The sequence below is a fragment of the Papio anubis genome, chromosome 9, assembly GCF_008728515.1.
Source record: "Papio anubis isolate 15944 chromosome 9, Panubis1.0, whole genome shotgun sequence".
Classification (NCBI taxonomy): domain Eukaryota; kingdom Metazoa; phylum Chordata; class Mammalia; order Primates; family Cercopithecidae; genus Papio; species Papio anubis.
In genome coordinates, this window is record NC_044984.1 from 46,058,808 (window position 1) to 46,071,843 (window position 13,036).

Sequence of the window (13,036 nt, forward strand, 5' to 3'; positions counted from 1 at the left end):
TCACCCAGGCTGGAGTGCAGTGGCGCGATCTCGGCTCACTGCAAGCTCCGCCTCCCAGGTTCAGGCCATTCTCCTGCCTCAGCCTCCGAGTAGCTGGGACTACAGGCGCCCGCCACCACGCCCGGCTAGTTTTTTTGTATTTTTAGTAGAGACGGGGTTTCGCCATGTTAGCCAGGATGGTCTCGATCTCCTGACCTCGTGATCCGCCCGCCTCGGCCTCCCAAAGTGCTGGGATTACAGGCTTGAGCCACCGCGCCCGGCCGAGACTCCCTCTCAAAAAAAAAAAAAAAAAAAAAAAATTCATTAGCCATCATCCTTGGCTTTTCCCTTTTCCTCATCCCAATGTTATTATTTTTTTAAAAACAGCCTTATTGAGGTATAGTTAGTTGACATAAAATAAACTGCTCATGTTTGAAATATACACCAGGCCAGCCGGGCACAGTGGCTCACGCCAGTAATCCCAGCACTTTGGGAGGCCAAGGCGGGTGGATCACGAGGTCAGGAGATCGAGACCATCCTGGCTAACATGGTGAAACCCTATCTCTACTAAAAAATACAAAAAATTAGCTGGGCATGGTGGCGGGCACCTGTAGTCCCAGCTACTCAGGAGGCTGAGGCAGGCAGAAGAATCGCTTGAATCTGGGAGGCAGAGGTTGCAGTGAGCTGAGATTGTGCCACTGTACTCCAGCCTGGGCAACAAAGCGAGACTCTATCTAAAAAAAAAAAAAAAAAGGTACACCCATGAAACCATCACTGCAATCAAGGCAATGAGTGTATATTCATCAGTCCCAGAACTTTCCTATATTCCATTTGCAATCTCCCTCCTTCCCCTTCCGCTTCCCTTCACAGTAACCATTGATCTGCTTTTTATCATTATAGTTTGTATTCCTAGAATTTTATATAAATGGAATCCAAGGGGCACAGTGGTGCATGCCTGTAGTTCCAGCTACGTGAGAGGCTGAGGTGGGAGGATTGCTTCAGGCCAGTTCAAGGCTGCAATGAAATATGACCATGCCTATGCAGTCCAGCCTGGGCAATACAGCAAGACCCTATATCTAAAAAAAAAAAAAAAAATTCTATAGTATGTATTATTTTAAAAATCTGCTTCCTTTACTGAGCATGGATTATCTATGTTGTTTTGTGGATCCGTACTTTATTCCCTTCTACTGTATGGCATTAAATTTGTTTATCCATTTACCTGTTGGTAGAAATTTTCATTGCTTCTGATTTTTGGATATAACAAATAAAGCTGTTATAAATATCCATGTATAAGTCCTTGTGTACCCACGTGCTTTCACTTCTCTTGGGTAAATACCTAGGAGTGGAATCGCTAGATAATATGGTATATGGATGTTTAACTTTTAAAGACCCTGTCAAACTGTTTTCCAAAGTGGTTGCACCATTTTATTCTTTCTTTTTTCATTATGACCAGTAGTTTGCCCTGACAGAGGTTGCACCGTTTAAGATTTTAACCAGAAGTGTGTGAGAATTCCAGTTCCTCCACATCCTCTCCAACACTTGATGTGGTCAGTCTTCTTTCGTTTATTTTTGTTTTTTAAAATTTAAACAGAGGTGGGGTCTCACCACGTTGCCCAGGCTAGTCTTGAACTCCTGAGTTCAAGTGATCTTCCCAAAGTGCTGGGATTACAGGTATGAGCCACTGCACCCCATCCAGTGTTAATATTAGCCATTGAATAGGGAAGCCAACATTGTTTTAATTTTTTGACTAGGTAAGCATTCACATGGTTCAATTTTTTTTTTTTCTGCTCTTGTCGTCCAGGCTATAATGCAGTGGCTCAATCTCGGCTCATTGCAACCTCTGTCTTCCAGGTTCAAACGATTCTCCTGACTTGGCCTCCCAAGTAGCTGGGATTACAGGCACGCGCCACCACACCTGGCTAATTTTTGTATTTTTAGTAGAGACGAGGTTTCGCCATTTTGGCTAGGTTGATCTCGAACTCCTGACCTCAGGTGATCCACCTGCCTCGGTCTCCCAAAGTGCTGGAATTATAGGCGTGAGCCACCGTACCCATCCTCAATTTTTTTTTTGAGATAGGATCTTGCTGTCATCCAGGCGGGAGTACCATGGTGCCATTATCCTCACTGCAGCCTCGAACTCTTGGACTCAAGTGATCCGCCCACCTCAGCCTTCCAAGTAGTTGGGACTATAGGTATGTGCCACCACGCCAGGTTAATTGATGTATTTTTGTGTGTGTAGAGATGGGGTGTCATTATGTTGTCCAGGCTAGTCTCGAACTCCTGGCCTCAAGTGATCCTCCTGCCTTGGCCTCCCAAAGTGCTGGGATTATAGGTTCAAATATTTTTAAACATCTAAAAAGTATATAGTAAAAAGTCACTTCCACCTTTGTTTCACATCCTCCACTCTCTCTCCCCTTTATGTAACCACTTTTACAGGTATTTTGTGTATCCTTCCAGAATTTCGTTACTCAAATTCTAATGAATATTCTTGGTTTTCCTACTCTTTGACATAAAAAGTATCATATTGGCCAGGTACAGTGGCTCACACCTGTAATCCCAGCACTTTGGGAGGCCAAGGCAGGCAGATCTCTTGAGGCCAGGAGTTCGAGACCAGCCTGACCAACATGGCAAAACCCCGACTGTACTGGAGATACAAAAATTAGCCAGGCATGGTGGTGCACACCTGTAATCCCAGCTACTTGGGAGGTTGAGGCACAAGAATCGCTTGAACCTGGGAGGCGGAGGTTGCAGTGAGCCAAGATCATGCCACCGCATTCCAGCCTAGGTGACAGAGTGTGACTCTGTCTCAAAATAAAATAAAAAATAAAATAAAATAAATAAATAAAATAAAATGTATCATACTAAGTATATGGTTTTGAATGTTTCCCCTTTTTATTTAAAGAACACTTTGGAGTACTTTCTCATTCTCTGTTGCAGCCACATAGTATTTTATTGTATGGATGTATCAAGATTTACTTTGCCTGTTTCCTATTGATAGAAATATGGGTTATTTATAATCTTTTGCTGTTACAGAAAAGCTGCAATGAATAGCCTTATACATACGTTTCTCGTGAGTGCAAATGTATCTGTAGAATCACTCCCATTAGTGGTTTGTTTGCAAGTTTGATGGATATTGCCAAATTAACCTTATAGGATTTGTACCAATTTTCACCCCCATCACCAATAAATTAGAATGCCTGCTTATCCACAGCCCTGCAAATAATGTTAGCAAATGTTTGGATTTTCGCCAATCTGATAATGATATCTGCAGGGTTTAATTTGCCTTCTGATTATGACCCAGGCTGAACATCATTTCATGTGTTAGGGAGTCATTTGTTTTTCCTTTTCCGTGAACTGTCTGTCTGTAAATGTCATTTGCTATTTTTTTCTAATGGTTGATCATATTCTTACTGATGTCTAAGAGTTCTTTACATGCAGGAAGATTAGCCCTTTGTGATGTAAATTGCAAATACACTTTTCCAATTTGTCATTTGACTATATGGAGTTTTGACTTTGTAGAGTTTTTGTCCCTGACATTAGTCCTGGAACTAGTCCAGTTGTTTCTGCTTCCTGAATATTTCTAGAATCCCCCCATTTCTCTGTACTGTACTGCCTCTTCACTAGGCCAGTCTGCCATCGTCACCCCTAAATGACTAAATTTGATTCTAACTGGTATCTCAGACATACCTCCACTCTTGCCCCTTCTCTAACCTATTCTATATTCTTTAGCCATCAGAGGGATTTTTCCTTTACTTTTATTTTTTTGAGTAGCCTCTGTCACCGAGGCTGGAGAGTACAGTGGTGCGACCACGACTCACTGCAGCCTCGACCTCCCGGGCTCAAGCAGTCCTCCCATCTCAACCCCTTGAGTAGCTGGGATCACAGGTGCGTGCCTCTATGCCTGGATAATTTTTTAGAAATTTCTTGCAGAGATGGGGTTTCACCACATTGCATAGGCTGGTCTTGAACTCTTGGGCTCAAGCAATCCTCTCGCCTTGGCCTCCCAAATTGTTGGGATTACAGGCGTGAGCCACTGTGCCCAGCCCAGAAGCATTTTTCTAAAATAAAAACACAGCCAGGATCACTCTAGGCAACAAAGTGAGACTCTGTCTCTACAAAAAAATTAAAATTAGCCAGGCATGGTGGCAAGCACCGACTGTCCCAGCTACTAGGGAGACTGAGGTGAGAGGATGAACTGAGACCAGGAATTCAAGGTTGTAGTGAGCTGTGATTGCACCACTGCACTCCAGCTTGGGTGACAGAGCAAGACCCTCTCCCAGTCAAACAAACAAATAAACAAACAAAAACAAGATCATATCACTTTCCTGCTTAACATTCTTCAGTGACTAACTTGTGCCCTTAACACAGAATCCAGTATCTTCATGTGGGATCTCACATGGGCTCTAAGGCGTCCCCGCAAGGTTGGGCTCACAGTTCTTCAGCGTCATCTGTTTTTTTTGTTGTTGTTGTTGTTGTATTGTTTGTTTGTTTTGAGACTGAATCTCGCTCTGTCGCCCAGGTTGGAGTGCAATGGCGGGATCTTGGCTCACTGCAACCTCTGCCTCCTGGGTTCATGCGATTCTCCTGCCTCAGCCTCCCAAGTAGCTGGGATTACAGGTACGCACCACCATGCCAGGCTGATTTTTGTGTTTTTAGTAGAGACAAGGTTTCACCATGTTGGCCAGGCTGGTCTCGAACTCCAGACCTCAAGTTATCTGCCCGCTTTGGCCTCCCAAAGCGCTGGGATTACAGGCATTATTCACCATGCCTGGCTCTTCAGCGTCATCTCTTATCAGTTCCCTTACCAGTATGCTCTGGCTACACCAAACTGTTTCATGCCCTACCCCTCTCTAAGCCTTCTCACCTGTAGGCCTTTGCATAAGCAGTTCCCTCTTCCAGGAACCCTCTTCACTGGCTTAACTTGTTCTCACCCTTCAGATTTCATCTCAAACATCACTTGCATCAGGAAACCTTCCCTGACTATCAGAATAGAGGAGGTGCCTCACCTACGCGTTCTCCTAACACCCATGCTGTCTTTATGTCAGCACTAATCATACTGTTATGTGTTCACTCTTCTGTCTCTCCCATTAGGTAGACTATAAATTCCTTAAGAGTAGGGATTATGCCGGTCTCTTCATTATGATTTCCCTAGTGCCTGTCACAGGACCTGGCACATAACAGGTGCTCAAAAAAATTTGTTAAATTAATGCAAGAAAGAATGTTTGATAAATGACCAAATAAACATTTTCATCTCATTGGGGAATCTACAAGAATGAAGAAAATGTCAAAGCTTGATCCCGTCCAAGAAAGTAGCTAGTTACTACTACTTTTTTTTGTAGAGACGAAGTCTCACTATGTTGCCTAGGCTGGTTCTGAACTCCCAGCTCAAGCGATCCTCCTGCCTAGGCCGCCCAAAGTGTTGGGATTACAAGTGTGAGCTGCTGCACCCAGCCACCATTTACTTCTTAATTCCACCTGCCACAGAAAGCATTAGCCTGCAACTCTTTTCGTTTTTGTTGGTCATTTCATTTGGCTCTGCCCTGGTTTTCCCAATGCCCAGGTCCCTGTGACAAGCAAAATACCCAACGACCTGCAAAGTAGGCTCTGACCAATCCGAGGGCAGCTTACATGAGCAGGAGGTAGGCCCAGGAGAGTTCCTGGGTCCTAAGAGTTAACCCTTTAATCATTGGACAATGGAGGTGGAACTATCGCTTGAGGCCAGGAATTCAAGACCAGCCTGGCCAACACAGCGAGACCCCATCTCTGTATTAAAAAATGAATAGCACGCACCTGTACTCCCAGCTACTCGGGAGGCTGAGGCAGGAGAATCGCTTGAACCCAGAAGGCGGAGGTTGTGGTGAGATCGCGCCGCTGCACCCTAGCCTGGGCAAGAGCGAGACTCTGTCTCAAAAAAAAAAAAAAGAAAAGAAAAGAAAAGAAAGACACTTAATCGCTGCCCTAAAGGATGCCATCTTTGCCCTTATGGGTAATTAAGTTAGAAAGCAAAGCCATACATAGAGAAAAATAGGGGTACCATACAGGTCACCTGTAACAGGTGCTAAAAAAGGGCAGGGCCACAAGCACTCCATGGGGACTGCAGGTATGTCAGTTTCAGTGCCAGCTGTTGCGTACACGGAAAACATAACCCCTTCCTGTACGTGAGAAAAAGAAACGAACACGAGAACATGCCGACAGCCTGTCCTGGAGCAGACAGGGCGGCGAAGATTCCAGTGCAGGTCTCATCCAGGAAAGGATACATGTGAGCTGGAGTGGCAAAATAAATTTTAACAGAGCTGAAGCTTAAGTTGGGCTTGGTGGGGAGGGACGCATGATAAACTAAGGCGTGAGGAGCCGATTTCAGGCAGTGCGACAAATTTGCAGAAACATAAGCCCCTCGTGGAAGGTTGCCAAGGTGAGGTGACCTTGAGTGAATGCGTGTAGGCAGAGAAAGGTTTCGGGGAATGCTTGCATCGTTCTGCCGCCCAGCGTCCAACAGAGAAAAGATCCTGAATCGAGACAATACCTGCGTTTGGTTTGTCTCCAGCTGAGGGACACCGGTAGGGGGTGGAGGACTGGAACGAGCAGGGGGTGGGGCCAAGGCGAGTGGGCGGGACCGCGCCGACCCTCCCTCGATCGACTGGAGGCCGGGCGCAGAGGCGGAGTTTCCGGCGGCAGTGCCACTCGGGCGTCGGGTGACGCTAGGCGGACGGAACATCACGTGACACGGAAGTAGCTCCGAACAGGAAGAGGACGAAAAAAATAACCGTCCGCGACGCCCAGACGAACCGGACCCGCAGCCACCATGAACAGCAAAGGCAAGGACCGAGGGTGGCAGAGGCCGTCGGGGGGAGTACTGCTGGCCCAGAGTGAGCGGGTCCGGAGCCCAGGGTCACCAAACGCCAGGTTTTGGGTGGGCTGCGTCGCGCTCCTTGGCCGGCTGCAGTCCACGGCGCTGCGCCTGACGCCTTCGTCATCCCCAAATTACGGCTGTTTACTGCCTCCAGGCCCTTTCCTCCGTAAACTCTGTGGCGCAGTTTGGAGCTGCGGGCTCGGGTGGTGGGGGGGCTTGACATGATGGGCATCCGCAGGAGCAAATAGAGCGCTAGCGCAGGCGTTCGCGTAGGCCAATGGAGAGCCGGCGGAGGCGGGGCGCCGCGCTCCGGAACCCCCGGCGGGGCCCGAACTTAACTAGTGAGTTGCTGGAGTAGGCGCGTGGGCCGGGGCCTGTGAGGTTTGTTTTCTCCTTCCCTTCGCACCCCCTCGCCCTTCGCTGATGGGATCAGAACTTATCCCCTTCTCTGTGGTTGTACCAGTGTGTCTGTCAGAACATGATTCCTATAACCCAGGAATAGGGTGAGGGGGGGGGAAAAAGGAATAGAAAAAAAAAAAACAGGCCGGGCGCGGTGGCTCACGCCTGTAATCCCAGCACTTTGGGAGGCCGAGGCGGGCGGATCACCTGAGGTCAGGAGTTCGTGGCCAACGTGGTGAAACCCCGACTCTATTAAAACTGCAAAAATTAGCTGGGCGTGGTGGCGGGCGCCTGTAATCCCAGCTACTCCGGAGGCTGAGGTAACAGAATTGCTTGAACCTAGAAAACGGAGGTTGCAGTGAGCGGAGATAGCGCCACTGCAATCCAGCCTGGGTGACAGAGCGAAACTCCGTCTCAAAACAAACAAAAAACCAAACATCATCCCCCGCTTTTTCAATGAGGACATTCCTCCTCAGCCCTGCACCCTTTTCCCGGTCTCACGGTTCACTTCCATCATTCACACCCTTTGTTTGGAAGTCGACCTTGAATAGTAATCTGTAAGGAAAATCAGAACTGTTAGCCACGAAGTCTGGGCTGGTTGTAGACAGGCTGTGGAGACTACCTAAAGCAGAGGCACCCTTGATAAGCCAGAACAGCAGCAGGCCAGAACCCCAGACCTGTCCTGCATTCCAGAGGGAACTTGTGCCCAGCTAGACTTAACCCCTTACTCCTGTGTTAGTAGGAGCAGTGAGCAGTGCCTTTCCTGTCCCGTCAGAATCCAGCACCTTCCATTTTAAGGGTGCAAAGACAATGCATATTTTCTTAGTTCCAGGAATCAGGCCCTCTGAGGCAGACTATTTGCAAATCCCCTTCTGCTTGCTCCCACTAGGTTAGCTACCCGGTATGACCTGTCTCATTTTGGTAGCTCTGTGTAGTAGGCAACCTGCATTTTTTTCTTGTCTTTCAGGTCAATATCCAACACAGCCAACCTACCCTGTGCAGCCTCCTGGGAATCCAGTATACCCTCAGACCTTGCATCTTCCTCAGGCTCCACCCTATACTGATGCTCCACCTGCCTACTCAGAGGTGCTTCCAGTTTGACAGACTTGAATTAGCTGAGAATACTCTTAGAGTGGTCCTTTAGTCCTTAGCTACGTGTGACTTCACATGTTTACTCTTCACAAATGCTCACATGAATAATGTAAAACACTATATAATTTGGCAGTTTTTGTCGGAGTTGAAAGTACATTATTTGATGATTTTGTGTTATTTGGCACAGGCTGAGGTGCAGAAGATGAATTTGCGTTCTGTGAGCCCAACATTAGCTATAGCAGGAAGTGATCCAGGAGAATATTGAAGGCCAGTGGCAAGGCAACTTGTATGATCTTACAAAAAGTATAACCTACACAAGGAGAATTAAGAATTGGCTTATTAAAGAGATCTCAAATAGGAATGTAATCAAGTAACATTTTGCCTTCTCTTCTGCCTTTTCTAGCTCTATCGTCCGAGTTTTGTGCACCCAGGGGCTGCCACAGTCCCCACCATGTCAGCCGCATTTCCTGGAGCCTCTCTGTATCTTCCCATGGCCCAGTCTGTGGCTGTTGGGCCTTTAGGTTCCACAATCCCCATGGCTTATTATCCAGTCAGTCCCATCTATCCACCTGGCTCCACAGTGCTGGTGGAAGGAGGGTATGATGCAGGTGCCAGATTTGGAGCTGGGGCTACTGCTGGCAACATTCCTGTGAGTATGACCTCATCAGAAAGTGTTTGAGGGGGCAAAACTGTGGCAAGTGAATAGCATCTCACTGGGGACTGAGTTAACCTGATTCTTTTGTTTTCATGTCTATCAAGTCCTACTTGCTGCTTTTCCAGTTCATTTTGGTACACTGAACTGGTCTAGAAATGCTTCTTATTCATTCAATAAGCATTTACTCAATATTTGCCATCAGCATGGTGTTGTACTAGGAACCCTGATGATTAACAAAGTAGAATGTATAATCCCTAGTAAGTAGCTTTTAGATAGATATTAACAGTGTTAGTTATCATTTTTTCCTACTTAATTCCCCAGTGCATGAGATTTAGAGCCCAAATGACTACTCCGTAACTACATGCTAGAGATGAGGCGAATATGTGTCATTAGTGAAGCCTTCAGTTATCCAGTAGTTTATTCAAAAGCTATGTAAGGGCCGGGTACAGTGGCTCACCTGAGGTCAGGAGTTCGAGACCAGGCTGGCCAACATGGTGAAACCCCGACTCTACTATAAATACAAAAACTAGCTGGGCACGGTGGCAGGCGCCTGTAATCCCAGCTACTTGGGAGGCTGAGGCAAGAGAATGGCTTGAACCCAGGAGGTGGAGGTTGCAGTGAGCCGAGATCACACCACTGCACTCCAGCCTGGGTAACAGAGCCAGACTCTGTCTCAAAAAAAAAAAAAAAAAAAAAGCTGGGCGTGGTGGTGGGTGCCTGTAATCCCAGCTACTTGGGAGGCTAAGACAGGGGAATCACTTGAACCTGGGAGGCGGAGGTTGCAGTGAACCCAGATCCCACCATTGCACTCCAGCCTGGGCAACAAGAGCGAGACTCTGTCTCAAAAAAATAAAAAAAAACACAAAAACCAAAAAAAAACCCGACGTAGGAAGCATGTGGGATTCATCCATAGACTGGCACCCTGTCCCTGTTTTGGGAATGTGAGTAGGGCAGTGGTTCCCTACCCTCCAAATGACTGTTGGTCTGGCCTGTTCATGTGCAGAAGCTAGCCACAGGCTTCCTCTTAGAGCTGGAACCCTTTGAATGAGTGGTAGGCTCCCTTTTCTCTTTGTATCTTTGGGTTCACATGAAGTATAGACCTACTTTAGAACTCAAATTGATGGTGGAACTAGCTCCTTAAAATGCAGCTGGTTAGCACATTGCCTCATCCTAACAGGCCTCTGCTTCCCCTATGTCCCCTTCCCTTTGTTTATATTAGCCACCCTGTGCCCATTCTATTATATCCTTTCCTTTCAGCCTCCACCTCCTGGATGCCCTCCCAATGCTGCTCAGCTTGCAGTCATGCAGGGAGCCAACGTCCTCGTAACTCAGCGGAAGGGGAATTTCTTCATGGGTGGTTCAGATGGTGGCTACACCATCTGGTGAGGAACCAAGGCCACCTTTGTGCCGGGAAAGACATCACATACCTTCAGCACTTCTCACAATGTAACTGCTTTAGTCATATTAACCTGAAGTTGCAGTTTAGACACATGTTGTTGGGGTGTCTTTCTGGTGCCCAATCTTTCAGGCACTTTTCAAATTTAATAAGGAACCATGTAATGGTAGCAGTACCTCCCTAAAGCATTTTGAGGTAGGGGAGGTATCCATTCATAAAATGAATGTGGGTGAAGCCGCCCTAAGGATTTTCCTATAATTTCTCTGGAGTAATACTGTACCATACTGGTCTTTGCTTTTAGTAATAAAACATCAAATTAGCTTTGGAGGGAACTTTGATCTTCCTAAGAATTAAAGTTGCCAAATTATTCTGATTGGTCTTTAATCTCCTTTAAGTCTTTGATTTATATTACTTGTTATAAATGGAACGCATTAGTTGTCTGCCTTTTCCTTTCCATCCCTTGCCCCACCCATCCCATCTCCAACCCTAGTCTTCCATTTCCTCCCGCCAGTCTCCATTGAATCAATGGTGCAGGACAGAAAGCCAGTCAGACTAATTTCCTTCTTTCCTCGCACTTCTCCCCACTCGTCATCTTTTAACTAGTGTTTCACAAGGATCCTCTGAAACCCTCTCTGTGCCCCAAGCACAGATCCCATTACTTCTGCTTTCGTATCTCCTCAGGCAAAAGTGGAGGGTGCCTTATGGGCCCTCCTCATAGGTTGTCTCTGCATACACGAACCTAACCCAAATTTGCTTTGGTGCCAGAAAAACTGAGCTATGTTTGAACAAAGATATCGTGCAAAGTGTACTGTGAACCAACAGTTGGTTTAAAATATGAGGGGCAAGGAGGAGGATGCATTTCAAAAGCTTGATTGATGTGTTAAGAGCCAAATTAAGAGGAGTTTTCAGATCAAAAATTGGTTACCATTTTTTGTCAGAGTGTCTGATGCAGCCACTCATTCGGCTCCCCAGAATTCCTAGACTGGGTTAATAGGGTCATATTGTGAATGTCTCACTACAAAATGACTTGAGTCCAGTGAAATCTTATTAGGGTTAAGAATATTTCAGGGATCCTTAATGTTTTGATTTTTGTTTTCTGAAATTGGATTTTATTTTATTTTATCTTATAATTTCAGTTCATCTAAATTGTGTGTTCTGTACATGTGATGTTTGACTGTACCATTGACTGTTATGGAAGTTCAGCGTTGTATGTCTCTCTCTACACTGTGGTGCACTTAACTTGTGGAATTTTTATACTAAAAATGTAGAATAAAGACTATTTTGAAGATTTGAATAAAGTGATGAAGTTGCATTACACCTCACTGCAAGGATTCTTTACTTAGCTTGTTTTTAGGTTTCTTCTATATATATTTTATTTATATCCCATCTAGAATTCAGCTAGGTGCTGCTGCTGCTGTTTCCTTTGATGACACTTTGCAATAAAGGCAGGAGTACAAGCCTAAGACTTGACCATTTTCATGAATTCCATTCCAGATGTTCAACTTTTCATCATTTTACTCCCTAACCTCTTTCAAATTTTGGAATTTAGGACCTAAACTTAGAAATGAGGAACTATTGATTCTCCTAACTTGCTCTAAAGTTTGGCTTGAAGAAAAGTTTCTGGTATAGCAATTTGTATATGTTGAGGATGACCTTCAGTTTCTCCAATGTTCTATGTGGAGAAATACTGAAAACTCATAGAATCTAGGCTGTCAAGATAGATTCCTCAGCTTATTTATTTATTTAGTTATTTATTTTTGAGACAGGGTCTCCCTCTGTCACCCAGGCTGGAGTGCAGTGGCGCAATCTCGGCTCACTGCACCCTCTACCTCCCAGGTTCAAGTGATTCTCAGCCTCCTGAGTAGCTGGGATTACAGGCAACCTGCTACAACACCTGGTTCATTTCTGTATTTTTAGTAGTGACAGGGCGTCACTGCATTGGCCAGGCTGGTCTCACACTCCTGACCTCAAGTGATCCGCCTGCTTCGGCCTCCCATAGTATTGGGATTATAGGCAATAAGCGACTGCACCCAGCCAGATTCCTCAGCTCTTAATCTGAACTTGGTTGCGTTTTAGCTTGGACAATGGAGGCAATACATTAAGACTTCAAAGGAGACCTAGCTTAATTCCAAAGTGAACAACAACTCTTGGCTTGCTTCTGAGGATACACTGGGAAGGGCAGTAGCTTGATTTTTCCTGGTTCCTTCTGTATATACATAGAAGGGATTCTAGGAAATTATGGCCCTTGCCAGGATGGAGGCTTGAACCAACTCATCTCCCAGGGTACGTTTATTTATTTATTTATTTTTTTCCGAGATGGAGTCTCGCTCTGTTGCCCAGGCTGGAGTGCAGTGGCGCCATCTTGGCTCACTGTAAGCTCCACCTCCCGGGTTCACGCCATTCTCCTGCCTCAGCCTCCCGAGTAGCTGGGACTACAGGCGCCTGCCACCACGCCCGGCTAATTTTTTTTTGAATTTTTAGTAGAGACAGGGCTTCACTGTGTTAGCCAGGATGATCTCGATCTCCTGACCTCGTGATCTGCCCGCCTTGGCCTCCCAAAGTGTTGGGATTACAGGTGTGAGCCACTGCACCCTTCCTTCCCAGGGTATGTTGCTAATGACATTACTCTGGAACAAGCTTTCCTGCACCATCTTTGTCTGAAATC

General features: G+C 46.1%; 1 protein-coding gene across 2 annotated transcripts; it reads left to right on the forward strand.

Annotated features, from left to right (window-relative positions):
* Nucleotides 1–6,584: 6,584 nt before the first annotated feature.
* Nucleotides 6,585–11,693, forward strand: DAZAP2 (DAZ associated protein 2). Of its 2 annotated transcripts, none has more exons than XM_003906385.4 (4): nt 6,585–6,794; nt 8,196–8,314; nt 8,724–8,969; nt 10,233–11,693. In XM_003906385.4, the coding sequence occupies exons 1-4, from the start codon at nt 6,782–6,784 to the stop codon at nt 10,359–10,361; spliced, it is 507 nt and encodes a 168-aa protein (XP_003906434.1). In that variant the 5' UTR covers nt 6,585–6,781; the 3' UTR covers nt 10,362–11,693. The 2 variants fall into 2 exon arrangements, with proteins under 2 accessions (XP_003906434.1, XP_009179019.1); XM_009180755.3 differs by having other exon boundaries at nt 6,685–6,794; nt 8,724–8,892.
* Nucleotides 11,694–13,036: the final 1,343 nt, after the last annotated feature.

Coding starts and splice junctions, on each gene's coding strand:
- DAZAP2 (XM_009180755.3), top strand. Junction 8,315..8,723: donor CTCCACCTGCCTACTCAGAG/GTGCTTCCAGTT, acceptor TGCCTTTTCTAG/CTCTATCGTCCGAGTTTTGT. Junction 8,893..10,232: donor CAGTCCCATCTATCCACCTG/GCTCCACAGTGC, acceptor CTTTCCTTTCAG/CCTCCACCTCCTGGATGCCC.